Here is a 21,454-nt window from a genome sequence, read left to right as displayed (position 1 = left end):
ACAGGACCTCTGAGTTGCAAAGCTATCATTAAGCCCATAGCTTATTCCATAGGAAAGACAGAGAATAACCGTACCCCGACAATTATGTGTAACATAGGGTGGAACAGAACAGTATTAGCACACACAGAGCGACTGTGGAAGGAAGAAGTCAGAACTATCAAAGGCACTGCAGGACTGGTCCTTTTGATTTAAAATAAAATCTGTTCATAGTCTCAATAGCCTTTTGATTACCCGAACTTCTGCCACTGCTTGGGTTTGAAAGTGATGATTACTCACTCACACCCTTGGCCCTTGGGGTTCTGATCATTTAAGAAGTAGACAAGGAGGCACGTAAGGATAAAAATACCAGCTTTATTCCTAATGAAGCTAGACTGGAGTACACGACTTAGACTCCTGTACCCCAAGTTTCTACCTTGAGTTTCACATGTGTGCCAACATGGCCCCACAGAATGGGCTGCCATGACCTGGGCAGCCCAGGGAGAATCCAGGTGGGCCTCACACCCAGACACACCGTGCAAGGCCCAGGCTATTTCTGCGCCTGTTCACAAGAAGAACTTGGATATCAGACTCTGGCCATCTTGTTCATCTCGTAAAACTTTTCTAAGTCTAAGAGGAAGACTAGATTCCCTCCTATAACATTGGGCAGAAATGAATACTTGAGTTAAGATGAACCTGAAAAAGATTATGTTCAACCTACTCTGATTGTGAAGAATGGAGAAATACGGAATATGTTTCAGACCAGATAGATTTCTAGCAGAAATATTTTTTTATATTTAAATTTGGGAACTTAAATATAAGCTTTCAGGATCTAGAACGCTGACAAGTATGTACAAACCTTTTTCTAGCAATCCTGAATAGTGTATATAGTACTCAACTGCCCCATTTTAGCATTGCATCCCCCCCAAAATAAACACAAAATTCATAAATACTTTCAGTTCACATTTTTAATGTTTAAAAACTATGTTAACAGAGCAGTTATAGAACAGAACTTCTTACATTTCTTTATTTACACCACACCCTGAAAAAAACCCCAACTCTATTTGATTAACTATGAATAGCAAAGTTTTGTGACTTGTGACTCACTTAAATCACCCATCCGAAATTCATTTACAAGGTTTTTACATCAATAAAACAGTGGTGTGCTACATGTACTGGACTCAGATAAAGTCTGAAGCACACTGGACTCTAGAGAGTGAATTATGTACCAGAGATTAAGATTCAAGTGTTTGGGAAAAAAATTATGTAAGACAGTCTATGTTGGCGTCAACACTAAAATAAAAGGCAAACATGCAAGACTTTCAAAGCTTGATAAAATAACGGTTCTTTGTTTTCTTTCCTTCAAATTTGTGCTCATAGTTAATATTCAGGGTTTTCCTCCCTTCTCAAAAATCCCAAAGTTTGGGAAATGCAGCAATTCAATTTTGGAAAAAAAAAACACAAAAACATTCTTCTCCCCAACTTCTGTTTTCATAAATACTGTGTAGTGGTATCAATGTCAACAGTGAATGAACATTACCAAGAAACGATTTGTCCCTTTGGGTATATCTGTTTCTATATGACAATGATTTGGGTCTAAATATTCCTTATTTGTAGCTCAGAGGACTACCTTTTAAATAATTGATCTTAATACCAGCATAAGAAATCAATGCAACTATTTCTCAAACATTTCTTTTTCTAAACAATTAAGTAATGTTTTAAGGTTCCAAGTTTATATTGAGAGAACTATGTTACCTGGGAGAGAATGGAAATTTTTCTAATTCCCAAACAAAACCACTAATATGAAACATTTATTCTTTATATGTGGATACTAGAGACTTCTATTTCAGTGTGGATCAACAACTGCAAAAATATACAGCCTCCTATTTATTTACAATATATTTACATACAAATGAAGTATTTCCTACAATAAGCCTCAGCTGCATAGATTCTTCCTTTAAAAACATAAATTTGAATTTGTATACAGATGGGCCAGTTTCACAGCCCTTCCTCAGCGAAAACCCTTAAGGAGAATGTCTGTGCCTTGTGAATTTTACATGTTTTCCAAGAACTTTCTCTTTCAGATTTAGTGATATTTTTCAGTTGTTAGCCACCCCACCCCCAATATGTACCCCAAAGCCTTATATTGTTATAAATAATTCACTGTATTTTAGAGGAAGTATATTCTGTTGCTAAAGGAGTCTCAGATCTGCCTTCCCTAAGGAAAATCATTACTATTGCTAAATGATATAGTCTCTATCTTCTTTGTTTTGAAAGTGGCTAGACACTTACTGTGAACTTGAATAGGGGAATTATTTTTTTAAAGATTATACCCTTTCTAAGCCTCAAGCCATTAAAATTGATAAACCGAGGGAGACTAACTAATAGGTTTTGCTCTCAGGCATAATATCAAGTATACGATCATATCTCTGACCTCCTCCCCACTCCAACTAAATGTGCCCGTCCAACATTGTGCCCCCAGAAACGGAACTGAGCTCCTCATTCTTTTCAGAGCAGTTTGTTGCTCCTTAAGCAGTGCAGACCTTTCAGCAGAGGATTCACTTTAAACAGAGGACAGGATTATTGCCACACAAGGGACATAGACCCTCTGGAGAACTCACTCCTGCCAGGAATTCAGTGTTTCCTCTAAGGTTGCATTTACAAAGGGTATTTTCTTTTAATTTCCCTCAACATAAAAGAAGCCTCACTTTCATTTCTTCACAGCTTTAAAAAATATAATATTTTTGTGCCTCGGCCCAAAGGAACACCCGAGTGTGGGCAGCCTTCATTTTCGACTGTACACCTGTGCCGGCATTTCCAGCGGGAGGGGGGCAACCAGGTGGCAGCACCAGGGTCCCCCACTGTCTGCCATGGCAGAGAACTCCGCTGCCAAGGCCCTTTCCTTCCCTCCCTAAGTCCTGGTTCCCATTTCTTGCCTCATGAATCCTAGGAACCATCTTCTGAGGTAGGACTAATGGGGAGAAAAGAGAGAGATCACTGGGCTTGCAGTGGTGCCCAGACTTGCTGTGTGTCAGGATCACCTGGAGGTCTCGTTAAAACCAGATTGCTGGGCCCCCACCCTGACAGCTTCTGATTCCACCGTGGCTGGGGTTGGGGCTGAGAATTTGCTTTCTAACAAGCTCCCAGATGCTGCTGCTCAGGGGACCACGCTGTGAGAACCACTGGCTTAGAGGTTTGAGTCCAACTCCAGAAAGAAGTCAGGCCTGGGGTCTGAGGTGCCCTCGGAAACACTGAGGACTCTCACCACAGTCCTGTGTCCACCCCAAAGCCACCACCATCACCCATCTGTGCTTTTTTCTCAACAGGGTCTATAAATGTGAAAAAGGAAAGTGGGTAGAGACCTTTTTGCTCCCCATCTGATTACTGGGCAGTTAGACTGTGGTTACTAGCATTAAAACCATTAAAAGTGCTGTGTACTGGCCTCGACTGGCATCTGGGAGAAGCTATGCAGCAGCATCCTTTTCTGTCGTGGGCAGGGAAGGAGAAGAGCTACAGGAACAAAGGTCAGACAAATAGAAGCAGGTAGGCCAAGCCTGAGACCTCCAGAGAAAAGAAAAGGTACCAGCTGAAGAATGTCCCTGGCAGTTTACAGCCCACAAGAGGCCTCCTCACCCTCCTCCCTCCTCCCACCACCAGGCTCTCTGGTGGCCCTGGACTTATCCCTCCCCACCTTCGCTGGAGACCCTGCTTCAGGCCACTCTGATCACCTCTACTCTGGCGGCAATGCTACTACCCCCACCATCCAGCAGGCGGTATGTAGCTAGGATGGAGATGGACAGTCCAGACTCTAACAGGCAATGTTGGCTGGCAACTCTGAACAAATATCCCCTAGAAATCATATTGTATTTGGTGGTTAGGTTCCTTAGCAAGCCTCTTACATTATTCTATTTCAGCTAAACTATGGGTTTTATAATCTTTTCTAACTGGTCTGGGGCCTTAACCACCATGAATCACCTGGTCTCTAAAGGAAAATACATTCTAGGTTGCAAACAACCAACTTTCAACATTTTAGAATATGGCCTCCTTATAAATTGGGGACTGCCGGTGCCTAAAAAGAATAGATTTCCTTCCTGTGCATTTTCCACTACCCCCCACTTCCAATAAGCAATAGTCAGTAAAATAGGGATTGACAGTATTCTGTGTTACAATAACTAGGGAACAGTTCTAAATCCAAAGTCTGAAACTGGCACTGTTCACTAGTGTAGAGATCCTATCTACCAAAGGAAAACGTGCTACTCCCCCCTGGCTAAGGTATAGTATCCTTTAGTCTACTAATTTAGCAGAAAAATTTCTATAGCACTTGACTGCGCTGTTTAAATTCTACCTAACACCTGTAATACACGTATTTTTGGCTACCAGTTCACTATTCTGAACAAGAATAAGAGCAGTATACTTTACAACTAATCCCACACAGATGATGTAGTCAGCGATATTTGACAAATTACAATAGGGTCTGTTATATTCAGTCAACAACAAACTCAGATAAACATACAAAGAAAGTTTTAAAAATATGTGGTCTTAACAGACATCAACAACAATGTGCCTCCTCTAAATAAATATATTTTAAATAAAAAATTCCTTGTACTGACACATAAAACCCAGAGATCCAAAAATATCACTGCACGTCCCAGAGTTAATGAAAGTTTTCTAGGTTGACTTTGTGAGTATAAAATGATTTGTTATAAAGTAATGAGGAAAACAGAAAGTAGCATGATACAGTTGACAACTAAATTATGTATTTTTACATGTAGGGTCAGCCCACAATCTGGTGCTCTAGACAAGCCTGTAAAGGCTGACTGAATCTCATTTTGCTTGATTTCTACCACTGCTCATATAATATGGAAAACATTTCTGAAACGGACAGAGATGGCTGTGGAATTTATGAGGTTAGGTATTCACATCTAAATATCTGAACTCCAACCTAATATGGATGTAATTCTGTAGCATTGTATTAAAAGCTCTATGATGATGCAATGCAGGAAATAACCTTTCTTTCTCCCCCAAGAGGATCATGACAGGTGCTTCCATTCCTGCCTCATCTATAGGACATTGGTCTGTAAAGGGAGGGGACAGTTCCTTGTTATTCTTGGTGAGAAGGAAGTCCCTTTGGGATTTGAATTGGGAAGGAACAGAGCGAAGTGCTTGGAAGCTCTGCCAACATCTGTGGTTAGATTTTACCTATCACCAGATAAGAAATCTGTGCTCGGTGAACTTATGTGCTTGGAAAATTCAACCAGAATGTAGATAAAACACAAGTCCTGCTTTAAGAGACCAGCTCATGGAACATGCACAGTTCTTGCCATATGCAAGCTACAGACAATCCAATGACAGGTGATGGCTCAGCTTAGGTGAATGCAGCTCTGGTTGCTGTCCCTCATTCCTTTCCCAGCTACCTTGTCCCAAACTGTCTTCTCTTTCAGTCTCTTTGTAGTTTCCTTCTGCTCCCTTTAGGAGAGATGAGAGTACGAGGCAACTCTGTCCTCCTGCATGGGTCAGCTGGGGCAGGCGGTTATGGCCCACCCCTTGGTTGGGGACGAGAAGAAGTGACAGCGCAGACACTAAGGCCCTCTTGTCTTCCCCCTCTGGGGGAAGGGAGGTACACACTGATTTTGTCAGAGGCTCTTCACAAAGACTATGTCTGAGGGTTTTTTCCCAAGACTCTGGAGAGTTAATGGAGAAGAAATAGAAATGAGGCTTATTTAAGGTACAAAAATCTTATATTTGTAATAACCTAGATTTATAGATATAAAACAAGTCTTTTAAAGACTTCCCTAAAGTACCCAATATAAAACAGGAATTACTTATCTTAGATCATCCTTAGTTAGGTATACATTATTCTCTGTGCAAACAGCTGGTGGACATGACTAAAAGCTGCAGGGCTTATAATTTACTAAAACATTTTTTTTTCTCCCTTCAGCAATACAGGTGGAGGGTTGAAGGCTATCTGCATCAGAGGAATATTTTCTTAGGCATTTTGGAGGATCTTTTCAGAGCAGGTGCCATGGGTCTTTCCCAGCAAAAGTCAACCAGATTAGAGTAACTTTGACACAAGTTGCCAAGAGGGAAACAAAACTTCAATTGCTAGATTGCTCAAACGTGTGGCTTAATTTAATTACCAAGGTAAGAATCATTCCCACCCCCTTCCCAGCTGAGAACACTGGCTAGAGAATGTCTCTGCACGGGGTGGGTTGTAGTACCAGCAAGGCCACTGGGCTGCCCACGCTCAGCCGCCAGGCGATCGATCGGAGCCACCTCAAATATTGGGCATGCTCTGATCCCGCAGTGGCACGTGCCCTGTGACTCTCAGATGATTATCCCTGTGTGCTATGTTAACCAAAATAGGCAAATTATTTACGAAACCATTTTTTTTTCTGTAAAGCAAAATAAATATATACAATTCAAGATTCTTTTCTCTTCTAAAAAGGTACAGATAGTGTGAGTCTGAACATCAGTAGGAAAATTATTTCAGAATCTGGATGTATAATAAATAAACATGATTGATGATCATGTTTTCAAAGTTCTAAGAGACTATGAAGCCACAAAACATAGAGTTAGGAGAGTGAAAAATAATTGACTGTGAAAAGTACTGGGAAATACGATTGCATGAAATTTGAAAAAAAAAAAAAAAAAAAAAAAGAAAAAAAAATCCCATAATCCCTAAATTGATCCCAAATCTTGGAGGGACTTGACCCATTAGAGAAACAGGTCTCTATTTTTTGATCGAAGTGTTATTCCATTTAAAGTATCCTATAAATTTCTGTTTGCTTCTGTAAACTTGAAAAAGAAGTGATGAGACGTTGCTGATGTGTGGGGACTTGATTGAGCAGATGACAGGAATGTTTTCTTTCCTCGGCTGGTCTCAGTGGCCTTCGTCACCACCCGAGCAGGCCCAGTCATAGATGACCAAGGGAATGCTGACCAAGGAGAACAACACCCCCAGACCCAAGAAAAGGGCAGCCTGGAACAATAGAAAGGGTTATTTTCAGTGCAGCAAATATTTTCCACCTGCACCTGGAAAAAAAATAGAAATGTTTTCCCTCTTTGTGTCCCCTTGTGTTTGGAGTTTGTCACAACCAGTGCTGAACTACGAGAATCTTTCTAAAATTGTGCGAATCTGATCCCGCACAGATAGGAAAAGAAGAAAAACAAGCTAAATATATCGTCCTCTATCTACATTTTGTTCTTTGACTTCATGGTCACCACTAGTGTATACATTCCACAAATGACAGGGTGTCTTTACAGCTTCTTTCAAATTAAGATTACAAAAAACAAACAAACAAATAAAAAACAGGCCTTGGAAAATATCCAGGTCATTTTGTTATCTCGCTCTCTACCAACCTAGCTTAGCACGGGCAGGCAAATGTTTCTGTTTGAAAAAGTGAAAAAAAGACATGCAAAGCAAAGTAGATTTGGGCAAGTGAAATAGGAAATGGCTACCAAAAACTAAGGCACTCGAAGGGCTGGTAAAGGCCACAGGGGACGGATTACTAAATCCAAAACCTGGAGAACATGAGATGATAAATTGCTTAGCCTTGAGCATATCCAGTGAGAGTCTGCGGGTAGAAGGATACAGCACCACTGTGGGTCCGGCCTAACACCCAGTGGTCCCTACATGACAGGCCCTTGTCTAATGCCGTTCGGTAGACCCCACTACCAGTTTTATTACGGGAGCAGGGTTGAAGAGGCCCAGAGGATTCATAGGCAACAGGCCTCCTCCATTTTCAGATTTAATTGGAATATATTTTTCTGCTGTGCTCGAGTGAATGCTCCTTGCTCTCTGTCTTCATGAGGTCCCTACAGGTAGGGCACAGAGGGATTCTAGGGAACAGGATGCTCTACTGGCATTAATGCTGCTTCCCTGAAATGCGCAGGATGGTCCCTTCTGCCTATGGTCTCTCATCTGGATCTGTCGACTCAGGTAACAGGTTCAATTATGGTGCTTACACTAGCTGGGAGGGCAGCTGAGAAGCCTTCTCCGAGGCCGAGCAAAATGGTGCTCCAGAAGGGACTCAGGTAGCAGCCACTTCACCCCTGCTTCCCTCACTGTCTCCAAGTGCACCACGTTCAAGATGCCCTTGAACTTCACCAGACCTGGAAACAAGAATCCCAATATAGAAAGGTAGTTTTTGAATCCAGGTCTGTTGCTCCAAAGCATTTCTGTCAAATCATAACAAGACTCTTTAAGCTAACTCAGACATTTTCATTAAGGCACTGCATGTTCCCTGGGCTGTCGGGAGAAGTTACATGACTAGAAATCGTACAGAAATAGTGCACTGCATAAAATCTTGGAGTCCCTCTCCACTTCAGATCTTGCTAACGACAAGGCATCGCCCTCTAGAGACACAGGAGGATGAAAGTCCATTCTCCTGGCTGGCCGTGCTCTAGAGCAGAACAAAAGCCGAGGCACAGTAAGAGAAAAACCAGAAGAGGTATTTTGAGGGAATGGAGAAGATTTTGATGTGATATTTTAAATCTCCTAAGTGGGAAAGCTACAGGGCTGCTGCTTCCCTTCAAGGCAATTGAAAGTAGTTTTAGATAGTAGAGAGATGGACTCTATTTGGTAAATTTAAATGGAAAACTAATCAGAAAAGAGTGGCTGGCAAAAGACATACCCAAATTCTTTCAGTTCCTTTATCTCCATCCTGGTTTGTGATTTTTAAATAAAGAGATGAAGGAAGAATGAAAATGAGCATATTAGCAGATGTAACTCCTGTAAAATAAAAAAAGGAGAGAAAGTTTAGAGTTATCATTGTGACATTTTAGCTTGAAACAGCTGCTGTAGAATGACAAGAGCAAAGTCATAAAGCCATACCTACGACCCCAAAAATATCCTTCATGGAGGGTATGAAGATCACCAACAAGTTGATAATAACCAATAGTATGAAGGTAACCACAGTGTGACGACATAAATTAAACTTTGTTTTTTTAGCCAGTTCAAATAAAGATGAACGAACCTGTAGGAAAAGAAAACAGATTCCGTGAGGACCTATAGCATGCCCACCTCCACATTGCTCAGCAGAGAAATTGATTTACTGGTGCACAGGAATTTGTAAAATGTTTTGTAATGTCTAGTGAATTTACAGGTAGCTTAACAGTTTTGGAAGTATGGGGGCTTGACTTAAGATGCAAAGTATTTTTATTTATGAATAGTCTGAGTTTTCTTTTGGGAGGGGTAATTTGTCTCTGTTTCATCTAAGAATTGAGTGTTCCCTTCTGGTCCTTCTGTATTTTCCTGTCATGAATGACTGAGATCCAAACATTCTATCTATGTTTCTCCATAAAGAAGAGGGACAAATTAATTAAAATAGAGATTCATTCCATCAGAGGCTACCCGGACTCACTGATGCCACTTGTTCTCCAAACAGCCTGAACTCCGTCTTAGGATCCTTCCTGGATGCAGTTTCAATAACCCAGGAGAGTTACCCGGGGGAAGCTTTCTCTGCAACAGGCTCCAGAAAGCAGGAGGGAAGCCGAGACCTCGGCTTTTCTCAGATTGCACGGAGGCCTTTACTCACCGTGAAAAACAACACGGGCACCGTGAGGATCACAGCGACGATGACAGCTAGCCGCACGGTCAGGATGAGAATGTCGTCTTTATTCTGGTACTTGTGAAGGAGGTCTGACTGCACAGTTTCTGAACAAGGGAAAAGAGGGTTTTGAAAGGAGACAAAAGTATGTGACTGAATGACAGTTGGGTTTTCCTGAACAATAATTTGTAAAGTAAAAGGCAAGGAAAGCAACGCGTTGAAGGGCCTATGAAAACAATTAACGAAGTTGAGAAGAAAAATCCCTGTGTGAGACATGCCCCATTGTGCATATATAACTTTAGCTAAAAGGAATTTAAAGCTGCACAGAGTGGGAATGCTTAATTTATACTAAACTAAACCTAGGAGTGCAATGGTATTAAAAATGAAACATACGGTTGGAGCACAAAGCTCCGCATAAGCTAGCCTTTCCCCCACTTGGGGCGGGCTAATCTTCAAACCACACCAAACAGTCACAGTCTTGCGGGAGGAACTGCAGGCCACATGGGGCGTCTTTCAAACTCTTCCTATAACCCAACTTCTGGTGGCCCAGCAGCAGAGGTCTGAGCTGAACTTAACCACTTAGGAAATAATTCTTCTCTTCCATGTATGTTTTTCTTGTTAAAAAAAATTAGTTTACGTAATACTTTGAATGTTTTCTCAACTCGGAACTGCAGGAAGTGTTATTTCAGAGACTGCCATAGCTAGAATGGCAGTCACAGAGAGCAGGAAAATGCTCACTGTTTTGTCATCTCCTCTCCTGTGTCTTTCGAGGGCTTCTCACTGCACCAGTCTCAAGGTTCTGGGCATGGAATTCAAACGCTAATCTGTACCATAGAGCTTGGTCTCAGTTTCTGAGAAAGGACCATAAGTTATAATAAAAATCTCATTAGTTCCAATTTCCCTGATTCAAAATCCATAACCAATTAAAAATAGCTGAGCCTTTCCCTTTAACCTAAGAGTAATAAAAGAGTTTGGTATTCTATTCAATGTGAAAAGAAATGGGATTTACAAAGAAAAATCATACCTTGAACAAGATAACAGTGTGAGTGTTCAACTATTAATAACATTACGTTCTCCCTCTCTTCCTCCCTTTACCCACCCCCAGCCCTAGAACTCTGCGTGAACCCTAGAAACACCATTTTTATGCAAAAAATTAAATATGGTATTTATGAATTCATTAGATAATGTTATTCTCTATTCCTGGTGAAAAGGATGATAATACTAACTGTATAAACAGAGTAGCCTTTCTCTCCAAGCTGAATTAATAGTCTTTAAATGTGTTTAAATTTTGAGACATTTGTGTTTATGCAAAAAAATACCCCAAAGAAATATTATTTAATAGAGAAGATTGTGAAATATATGTTTTTAAATTAGGTTCCCAATTATAATGATAATGAAAGATCTTTTAAATAAAGCTACAGGATAATTTGAACAGGAAAGGATCAAGTAGTAGCAAAAACAGGTAAACTGTTCATAGAGTCAGCAGAAGTTATAAATAAAGGTTTGTTCTCCTCTTCAGATTTCATTTCTTTTAACTTTCTATGTCATTCCTTCAAATCTTTGTAAGGCTCCAACTTTGGTGAACAATTAGGCATTTTATTTTTAATTAACACAGAGTGTCATGAGTGTAGCACTGTGCTCTTTCTCACTTTCCACATCTGTCTCTGTCTCTCTTTTCTATTAATGGAATCTGACCCAATTTGCAATGTCAATTAGGAAAGGCTCCTCTGATGTAGTTTTAAACTTTCCTCAGTAAAGGTGGCACGGCACACTTCTAAAACGCAATTTCTTTTGAGGACACCACTAGGAGAAAAAATTACAGTATATTGTTTCAGTAATTATTGTATTCTTCAGTCTGCATGACTATGTAAAGGGACCATCACCATTTGCTTTACATAGAAGGAAGAAACCAGCAAAACCAATGGATAGTTTTGTTGCTTTCTTTGGCTTCCATGTTAAAAGTTATTTCGATACTGACTTTTACTAATTTATTTAAAAATACTTATATTTATGTACCAGCAGAAATGACTTACCGTAGAATGTCAAGTAGCCAAAAATGGCAGTCAAGAAGTACATAACAAACATGGCAAAAAAGGAGATATTTGAAACCATCTGCATTTTTTTCTGTGATCGGCTAAAAACAAAGATAAAAGAATTTGAAAAGTTAAAAATCCTCTTCCTGAATTTAAGCACCAGTGTTAACACTGAACAATACTACCTTATCTTTCTTGCTACCAGGTGAGGGCAGATCTGACCAGCTGAAATTTCCCCTGGCAATTATGCCAGTTTAGAACAACCTCTTCCGTGTGGATTGGTTATTGTGAGGGAGAGATTCATGGAACTGCACTCCCTTGAGCGTTCTTCCCCATTCTTTTGAAAGAATATCAAGTTCTCATCTGAAGGGCAGATAGCATTTTTTTTAGTATTTGTGTTTGATATTATCTCCACACTGGCTGGGCATGGGAAAAAAGGCAGAAAAGATTCAAGTGCTGTTCTCCGAGCCCCATTGATCAGTGGCAGAGCCGGAACTTGACTTCAGGTGTTCTGTCTCCAAAGCTGCAGTTTAGGTTCTGGTTTCCCCATCGCATAGCCCCAGGCACACACCTGGAAGTCTGTGTGTCACCAGAGCAACAAGTACCCAGGAGACCACAGCTGCGATGATGGAGGGCTCTGCCCCTTAGGTCAAGTTTACTCTGGGGTTGAGATAACCCTTCAAGATTCTTCAGCTGCCCCAGAAAATCTACAGGACTTGTACTCAATACAGACCATAGATAGTCATAACATTTTGTTGTGTCATAATAAGAAACCTGGGATATAATGGGAATATGGAAAACAATAAAAAGTGAGAAGCATAACTTAAGAAAATTATAAACTAAAAGCTGGACTCTTAAAAGATGCCAAAGACATATTTAAATTACCTAAATAGAGGACTATAAAGTAGAAATGATATTTATGTAGATAGATGTAGATATTTTAAAATTTAGTCATGTATCAATTACATATGAAAGAGGAAGAATCATGAGTGAATTCAGTGCTAAATGACATCGACTTCATTTTTGTCAAAATGGAAATAAATAGCTATATTGTATATCTTTTCTGAGTTTAAGGTTATGTCATGATGACTACTTTTACATAGAATAAGTCTGACAATAGTAGGTTAAAAAGAGAACACATAAGGAAGTTTATAAGCAGGCTTTTAGTTTTCTCTAAAACAGCAATCAGAAATAAATCTATAGAATCATCTTAATAGTTTAAAATGAATAACAATATTCTTTTTTTCTAGTTTGTAGTCTTAACATTACTTTCTTATTGTCCGATTTATCAGCTTTTCCACCCAAACCAACAGGCAAATCAGAGACAACATATTTAGCAGCTTACAAATAAATCTGAAGATTATCATCCACTTATAAGCATAAGTAATGGAAAGCAACACAAATATTTGAACTCTCCTAAGTAATACAGTTTTGAAAAATCAAACTAACTAAAAATTTAATTTAAGAATTAAATTAACTAACATGGTTGGCCACTTTCTATGTTTATGGCCAAAAAGTACTGCAGGTTTCTGATTTTTCTTGCTTTCTTGTTTCTTAAAATATAGTACTTGCTCAAGAATGGCAGAATGTTGGTAAATGTTGAAGCTGGGTGGTGAATCCTCAGTGGTTAATTATACCAATCCGTTTACTTTAACACAGTACTTGCCTATTAATGACGGGATGTAAAATGATTAAGATATACGAATTAAATAAATCTCTTACTCTTTAAGCTCACTGTAAATTGGCAGGACTGACGGGTGGCAGACAAATGCAAATGCAATGGTTGGTAACGCATACACGGTCTATTTGAAAGAAAAAAAATAGACATTAGGAAAAGACATTTTTACCATAAAAATGATACCGTGCCAGTATTTCTGGAGCTGTCTTTTTATCTGACAGCTCTTCAGAATCCCTGGATTATTTGATTATTAGGAGGGTTTTGATCTCTAAAATAGAAGCAGCTTTTCTAAGAGAGCTTATCTAGCTCGCGCCATTAGGCACTTGTCACAGAGGGACTTTAGATCTGGCCCACCTACATGTATTTCATCTACTGCAGGCACAGCGACATCCCATGTTTACGTGGCACTAGCCAGTCACATGGCATTTTTCCTACATCATCTTGCTGGGTCCCCACAAGAACCCTGGGCAGGAAACAGATCATTGGTCTTCTCCTGACTCGCTCCAACAGGTGAGGTGACTTGCCCAGGACGTCTACCTGTGTTTTACTGCTCTTTGTCCCCTATCAGGTGTATCAAGTCAGACTTAAAAGATGCTCTCTGAAAAGAAAATTGGCTCCATGTTGCACTACTTTGGCTGTATCCTTAGAGTTAAAAGAAGAGTATGGGGCGGGGCAGGGATATCTATTTAGTTTTCTTAGATAAGGCTTTTAAAACCCTCAAACTCAATCTATGTAAAAAGAAGCTGGCAGAGAAAGAAGGAAAAGTAACCTATCTTATGCCCTAACTCCGCTGAGGCACTGTACCAGGCACAATCTAACAAGACCCTGGAAGACACAGAATAGATCCTCATTTATACTCAAGGGGTTGGGTGACTTGCCTGAGGATTCAAATCCAAGCATGCCTGACTCCCTGGTCCACTGTCCCCCACAGTATCAACAATATCATAATAGTATAGAAGCGTTTTAAGTGCCAGTTTGTGGTGGTATCTATATTTCAGCTGTGCAAGCTCAGGAAGTCTGTTATTCGTTTCTGTCACTGCCATAGAAGATGCAGTGGGCTAAGGATGTTATTAACCTGTTTTTAAAGCATCACCCAGCACTCTACACAGGAAAAGAGGAACTGAGACAATTGTCCACAATGGGATTCTCATAGTTCACGCTCATAGCTATCCTGCATGTGAATGGGTAAGAGAGAGTATAAAATAAAACATTTGTATCTTTCTCAAAGGTCTCTAAATGAATTTTGGAACATGGAAACAATGGTTCCATGTGTTCTTTTATGAATGAATACATTCAAAACTGTAATTACAGCAAGTATGACAAATATAATGCCTTTAATAAAAATGCTTGTTTTTATCTGTAAAGGATAGGGAAACTTACCTTTGAATTGAAGGTAACATATCTTGGCATACACGTCTCAGAGATTGTTGAATTAGGACTTGTTTGGTTTAGTGATGAAACAATGCAGGGAATTTGAAATTTCTTATAAATAACCTAGTATTAAAAAATATAGTAGAAACAATGTAGAATTTAGTAAAGCCAGATAATGAATAACTATTACATAGCATTGTACTATGACAAAACCAAACTAACCATTTCAATCAGGACTTACCACTATTAGGAAAAAAACCATACAGCTCAAGGAAAATCCACTAGTATAGCCAAGATACCCTTTCGGGAAAAAAAAAAAAGGGAAAAATAAATTGTTATTATTATTTTGTTCATCACCTCATTTGTTTCAATGCATTATTTCAAGCATGGTTTGGGGCTCCAATAACATACATACATGCTGATGTGAATACAAGATTTATGACTTGACAGTGCTACTTTATTTGGCAAAAAATGGAGCTTTGAATGAGAACATTATATTACGTGTTTTGACTCCAGTTCTCCCTGGCACACAAGAAACGTAGATTCCCAGAATCCAGGGAAAGAGCCTCCCAATATTGGCCCTACGTCTGTGGGGGTGTACTCTGATGGAGTTCCACAGGCAAATCCATTTACTCCTCGATCCCCTTGATAGCTCTTTATTATGCACTTATTGTGTACATACTGAGTGCCAGTTATAATACTTCTCTCCCCAGATGAGAGAGAACAGATAAAGTGAATTTCGAGTGATAAATTGAATATCTGGGGAACTCTACCTAGCTCCCCTTAGAATGCATGGCAGATCTCCAAGTGCCACCGTTATTTCCAGAAAGGCAGAGTTAACTGGTCTCTCGGGACTGCATTACTCTCATCCCTAAGGAAGAACCCTTCTCTGCCTAACTGAAAAGAGCTCCCTCTATAGGTATAGAACAGCCTAAACATAGACCCAGAAACCAGAAAATTGTTTTGTTTTTTTTTTAAAAAATCTACTTATAAATCTCACAGAATAGCTACAGAGGTCTGATATTTTCTATCCAACACAAAACAAAAAAACTGCTGCAGCTCATAATTATTTTTGGAAGAACTTTAATCCAAACTTCTACTTCGAGTTAGCCCAGAATTAAAGGATATGTATTTTAGAGGTTTTTGACATGGATGGCAGTCTGGCCACATTATTCAGTGTATGAAATTCCCATAATATCAGGCATACTTGTATCCAAATATAAGCATAAAAACAAAACAAATGTCAAAATCAAATGGATATGACTTGGAGATTATCTGTTTTTGACTTTTGACTTCTGACTTCTCTTTCCCACTTTCAGTGAGACCAATAATTGAGATTGGTTAGACTCTATAAATTTAATAGTGATTCCTAATACTTTGGGGTATAAATATAAGCAACTTTCTGACTTGATATTAGATTTGAAAATCTCTTTGTCTAAATGATCAGATTATTTAAGACTTTATATAAGGAGAATTTCATTTTCTGGACTTCTGGACTTAGAGTAGCCTGTCTCCAAAAATAACTAACTAGATAGATAGATAGACATAAAGAAAGAAAAAGAAAAAGAAAAGAAAATAGCCCTGTCTATTTTGGCTCCAGAACCTCTCTTCTCTTGTCCACAGCTTAGTAGAAAGATTGGGGAAGTCACATACTGACCAATGCTGTTATACCATATTAAAATTGGGCCTGATTAATATTTGCAATGAATCATTCACTTAATCTTTACCCTACAAGTGGAAGCAGAGGGCAAAGTTGTTCAATTTTATTCTGTTTCAGATTCATCTGGGCACCGTAGACTGTGATAAAAGCAAGATCTTTCCTTACCTAGGTTCTTCAAGAGACAGAGAGGGAGAATTATGCCAAAGGTAACTACCACCACCAGAACGCGGCCATCCACATACCAGGCTCTGAAAGACATTTCAGTAGTTAGGTTATATTTTTTTTAGAAAGTGACTTTTGTCCTCAAATGTAAAATTTCATGATATATTTTAATTAATTTTTTACTACTACCAATTTTTACCATTAATTTTTTAATTAATTTATTTTTTAATTTCAGTTTACTGTTTATTTTAAAAATCATTATTCAAGCTTTATCCAAACACTTTAACCCAACCACTACTCATTTACTACAGCCTCACTCCCGTGTAACGGAAGAAGGGATATTGGTTTTTTTCCCTCCCCCATTGGCTAAATGTGGCATTCCTTTGAATTATTTACGTGGTTTCAAAGCTGAATGCATACATTGCATTCTGTCGGATTACAACTTGTCCTATCAATTATTTAAAGAGAAAGTTCCTTTTTGTTTTGCTCGTCTAATGTCAGCAAGAAACAAGTCATCACAGGTAGGCATTTCTCTCTCCCTGATCCCTTGGATTTGACCTTGAATCCTGAGGATGGAACACTAGGAATTTTGGCTTCTGTGATTCTACCTTGAAAGAAAACAGAGAAACTAAGGCTGACAAGAACTGTTAAACAAGAGGCAGTCACACATAATTGTAGTGCCAAATGTAGCTGCAACATTTTCCAAGATTAGCTACACCTTTAATGAGGTTGGCCCATGTACATTTTGCTCCCAAAATGCAATATCCCTTCTTTAAGAAACAGGCCAGGGTCTTCACTTATTTATTTATCTATTTTTTCCATATTCCACTTCTGTGTTAAAAATACTTCCTATCTGTTCTATTTCACAGAAACTAGATACAGATTTCAGGCTCTTGAGAAAATTCAGTATCTACTGTTTACAGCATGTCAGATGAAACTACCTTTCAAATATTCATATTCAAATGGCTCTCCCTTCTTCTTTCATTTTTATAACCCCAAAGAAATTTATTGTTGAAACAACAAACAAAGGGGAAAAAAAAAACAGCCCAGGGAAAACTTTCTCTAATTTTCATAAAGCAAAAACTTTGGTTAGTCCAAATTTAAATTAAAAACATTTTAGTTACACCACAAAAAACTTACGAAAATGCCTCTTCCTTTCCCATCAGAAACTTTATGGCAGAAGGTAGTTCATTTTTTACTATGAAGAGGTAGCTCAGCATTGCTAGAGGAAAATGAGAACATTTTTAGAAAGAAGATACTAAGGCTCACGTTACCAGCTATATAAAAAGCTACCAGCCGTTCTTAGACTAACCTTCAGCAAGACACAAAGGCAGTTTTAGCCACTCTTGCGGGATACTTGGCTTTAAATAAAGCGACTGCTGTCTGCTTGACTTTCCACGTGCCATTTTGGCAATAAGGATGATAACTGCTTGAATTATGTTAAAATTCATGTGGCCACCCAACCACCAGTATTAAAGTTATGTGTAGAAAAGCATGTTCTTCTTACCTCCAGTGTTCTGTAGAGAGGTAGCCCCAAAGATTACGAGCTTCCCCGTGGTGCCAAAGACTTGTTCTCCCAGCTTTTCATAAACCATGCAGCCTATGTAAAAATCAGATTTGAGAACACAAGAAATGACAGGGTTCTAAAAATTAAAATAGCCAAAATTTCATCCTTCTATGGACCATCCCCCAAGTTATTTTGTCCCTTTCTTAATTGACACAAATAGCCGCCTTGGCTTTGCAAGGGTTAAGGCATTCTCGTAATAACAACCTCTTGACTTTTTAAAATGTCAGACATGACCACCATTTCTCCTTTTTCAGGTTGGCTACCAAACCATGACTATTAAACTATTAGGTCATAAGACTTATTTTTAACTATCTCTACCTTACTGAGGGGGAAATTCCCAGTGATCTTTTTCTCAGGTCTGGAATCTACCATTAAAATAAAGAATCGATGAAAAAAAAGTCCTGATGGTTGAGACAAAAAGATTCCTTTTGAATTAATTACCTAAACTGATTAGGCTAACAAAGAATTATCTTAATAACATCACATCAATGCCTCTGCGTTCTAAATATAATCACAAGCTTAGAAACATCTTAATAGTTATGACATAATAATTCTGATCATTTGTAAAATTTAGTTCAAAGACGTGCAACTCACAAAAGACAGCAACAGACAAATCTGTTAAAAGAATAATTTGGAAGCAGGAAAATTCAAAAGTGTTCAACTAGCTCATCTCAATAAATACTAAAATTCAAACTCATCATTTTTAAAAAAAGTATTTATATTTCTTTATAACAACTTAGTTCATGTTTTTGAAAGGTTCACAGAAAGCGATATGGGTTGGCTATAATTAAACCTTTGTTTAATTTCTCACAGGGCTGGTGTTTAAACTAGACAATGGCTAGATCCTCAACTTATTACAAAACGTTCCAGTTAAATGGAGTCATCTATATACAATAATAGCTGGCCAATGTGGTTTTAGCGAATGTAAAAGTCAAAGTATTACAAACATAATCCAGTGTCCTAGAAATAGAAAATAAACACTTCAGGTATGACACTGCCCAGAGTATTTGAAGTCTCTTCATAGTTCACTCACTCCCACATTGCCTCAGGAGGAACATTTCCTCTTTGGAATATGCACAAAAGAGAATGAAAGGTCTGTTTACTTTTAAAGCCTTGGAAGCTATAATACAAAAACATGAGATCTTTGTTCGAGATTTATAAAGACCTAAGGAAAAACTGAAGCCTTTAAAATGAAATCATCTTAAACTAGAAAAACAGTTATAATTGAGAGTTCATTTTAAATGACAACATTAGTTGTTCATTGTCCATGACAATTTAATTTATATTTTGCTGCAACTGTTTCTCTAGATAAACACCACCATCAGTTTTCCAATTACCGTAGGTCAAAGTAGTCTTTCTTTTCAATAACCAAATTGTTGTACAGAGAGAGCGTCATTTGTTCACAATATCACCAGGGAAACCACTCACCCTGGCTTTAACAAAATCAGACATATTCTCAGCTTACCTGTTTCTTTTGAACAGATCAGTAGAAGGTTTATTGAATATATAGACAGCAATGTCACAGAAGTCAAAAGTATCCTAAATCAAAGAAAACAAAACTTGTTGTAATAACCACAAAAAAATAATTCTGACCTTACGTTTTAGAAGGGCAAAGATTTATTTATATGGTTAACACTATTTGTTAATAGTACCCAAATTTTGGAACGTATTAGTCATCACTGCTTTAAAATCCTCAATAAAAATGTCCTACCAAATAAAGAAGTGCTCATTAGAATCTGAGTAACTCTAACAGTTCAAATCCTTTACGTAATTCAAAGCCCAAATATCTCTCTGGGAACATTTCAGTTGAGATGATTTTAAAACAACATTATGAAAGAAAGCTGTTGTTGTCTGTGGTGTACTCTCTGTTATATCGGGGCGAGAAAGTGTGAGGAAGGGTGTATATGGGAGCAGTGAAGAGAAAGGCTGGCTGTGACCCTAGAAGGGTGACCATGTGACTTTGGGCAATGTGCTTAGCTTTTCCCATCTCCAGATTCCTCAGCTACAAGATGAAGACAAGACAAATGATGTCTAGGGTTCTTTTCATCTGTCACTCTATGGCTGTTTTTGCATCTATACATTGGCCCACCAATATAACTTGTTTTTTCTGCACCTGGTTCCTTTTAGTTGAATAAGCACCTCTTTTAGCTAGTGGGAAAATTCTGACAAGCAAGTATAATGAAAAGATTTTCTTGAATGACAAACTCATGTTTTTGTTTTAGTACATCTGGATCCTTATTAAACCCTTCTCAAGAAAAAAAAAAAGCACAGTTAAAATGATGTGGGAGATTACATAGACTATTTCTGAACCATTTTGTTACAATAGATATGATAATTGAAAATAAACTCTATTTATTAGAAAGAAAAAAAATTCAGTCCCCGATGAAACCGTTCACTTCCTTATGTAAGAAAATATATCCCCAGAACAATACATCACTGCAACTGATTCCACGCTTGGGTAATTAAAGGCAATTATTCTTCCAGCAAGTGCTGTTGAGAAGCACTTGGTACATCGTGCTGTTCTCTCTGCCTGGGCTGCCTCCTCCCCACTCCTCCCCCTCCCCGCACACCTGTTGAACCCCTGCTCTAGGCCCCAGCTCAGATGCCACCTCCTCAGGTGCCTTCCCTGGCCCCAGGCAGGATGACTGCTCCTCAGGTCTCCCTGGTCCTGTAGCATTTGTTTCTCCTGCCTGTAAAGCGCCAAGGGGAGATAAACAGGGAGTACAGAATGGTCAACAGCAGAACAGATGGACTGTCAGAAACTGGCCAGAAAACAGAAGAGGGGCAGAGCTCAGCAGAGGCAAAATAAACACTGGGAGAAAGAATCGAAAACCCAACACTTTGGGTAAAGGCCAAGCTGACGTGCCGATAAAGGGGAATTTAAGTTAAGATATGATTATAAGATATATAAGATATATATTCATTTCACTAGGATCCTTGAGTGAGGAAGGTGATTAAGAGGGTAAGTCCCTTGTTACCTATTTTGGTTGAGGGACACGAGGACTTGAGACCAAGCATTTATGAACCAATCTAGTAGTTTTGAGATGTGTCATGAAACATGATTAATGTGCTCTGTGAGAGAATCAGAACCTAATTGTGGCATGATTTTTCCCCATCTTATAAGATAAGCAATATTTATTTATGTTGAAGAAACAAACTTTGAGTTTCACTCAGAGTTGACTCATGTTTTTAGGGACACTGAGCATTAAGTGGCCACTTCTGCCTGTGCATGTGACAAGCCCTAAAGGATTTCTGTATGGCACCGAATGGCATCGGCTTCCTGGTGGGGACAGCATGGGTGCCATCTTAGGACAAGCCACATGTGTTCAGTAGTGACCATGTGTCTTGTTGGGTCACCTCTGCTGGGACTGACCAGGAGAGTGGGGGATATTACTACAGGCCCAAGGCTAATCAATAAAGAGTATGACCTATAGGAACTATGCACCTAGCAAGAGGGGA

General features: G+C 38.9%; 1 protein-coding gene across 2 annotated transcripts in view; it reads right to left on the bottom strand.

The window, feature by feature from the left end:
* Nucleotides 1-926: 926 nt before the first annotated feature.
* SLC38A1 (solute carrier family 38 member 1) overlaps nucleotides 927-21,454 on the bottom strand; it is a 62,399-nt gene continuing 41,871 nt past the window's right edge. For both annotated transcript variants that reach the window (XM_045553967.1, XM_045553968.1), the window contains exons 6-17: nucleotides 19,461-19,534; nucleotides 17,936-18,028; nucleotides 17,569-17,650; nucleotides 16,432-16,514; nucleotides 14,848-14,906; nucleotides 14,616-14,729; nucleotides 13,280-13,359; nucleotides 11,558-11,658; nucleotides 9,513-9,631; nucleotides 8,810-8,951; nucleotides 8,610-8,707; nucleotides 927-6,955 (exon numbers count right to left, since the gene is read on the bottom strand). In XM_045553967.1, the coding sequence (XP_045409923.1) occupies nucleotides 6,857-6,955; nucleotides 8,610-8,707; nucleotides 8,810-8,951; nucleotides 9,513-9,631; nucleotides 11,558-11,658; nucleotides 13,280-13,359; nucleotides 14,616-14,729; nucleotides 14,848-14,906; nucleotides 16,432-16,514; nucleotides 17,569-17,650; nucleotides 17,936-18,028; nucleotides 19,461-19,534 (1,144 nt within the window). In that variant the 3' untranslated portion in view covers nucleotides 927-6,856. The remainder of the gene's footprint in view (nucleotides 6,956-8,609; nucleotides 8,708-8,809; nucleotides 8,952-9,512; nucleotides 9,632-11,557; nucleotides 11,659-13,279; nucleotides 13,360-14,615; nucleotides 14,730-14,847; nucleotides 14,907-16,431; nucleotides 16,515-17,568; nucleotides 17,651-17,935; nucleotides 18,029-19,460; nucleotides 19,535-21,454) is intronic.

This window comes from Lemur catta, chromosome 6 (assembly GCF_020740605.2).
Source record: "Lemur catta isolate mLemCat1 chromosome 6, mLemCat1.pri, whole genome shotgun sequence".
In the NCBI taxonomy this organism is placed as follows: Eukaryota; Metazoa; Chordata; class Mammalia; order Primates; family Lemuridae; genus Lemur; species Lemur catta.
The sequence above is the reverse complement of the archived record's forward strand: the minus strand, read 5'-3'. Positions and strand labels throughout refer to the sequence as shown.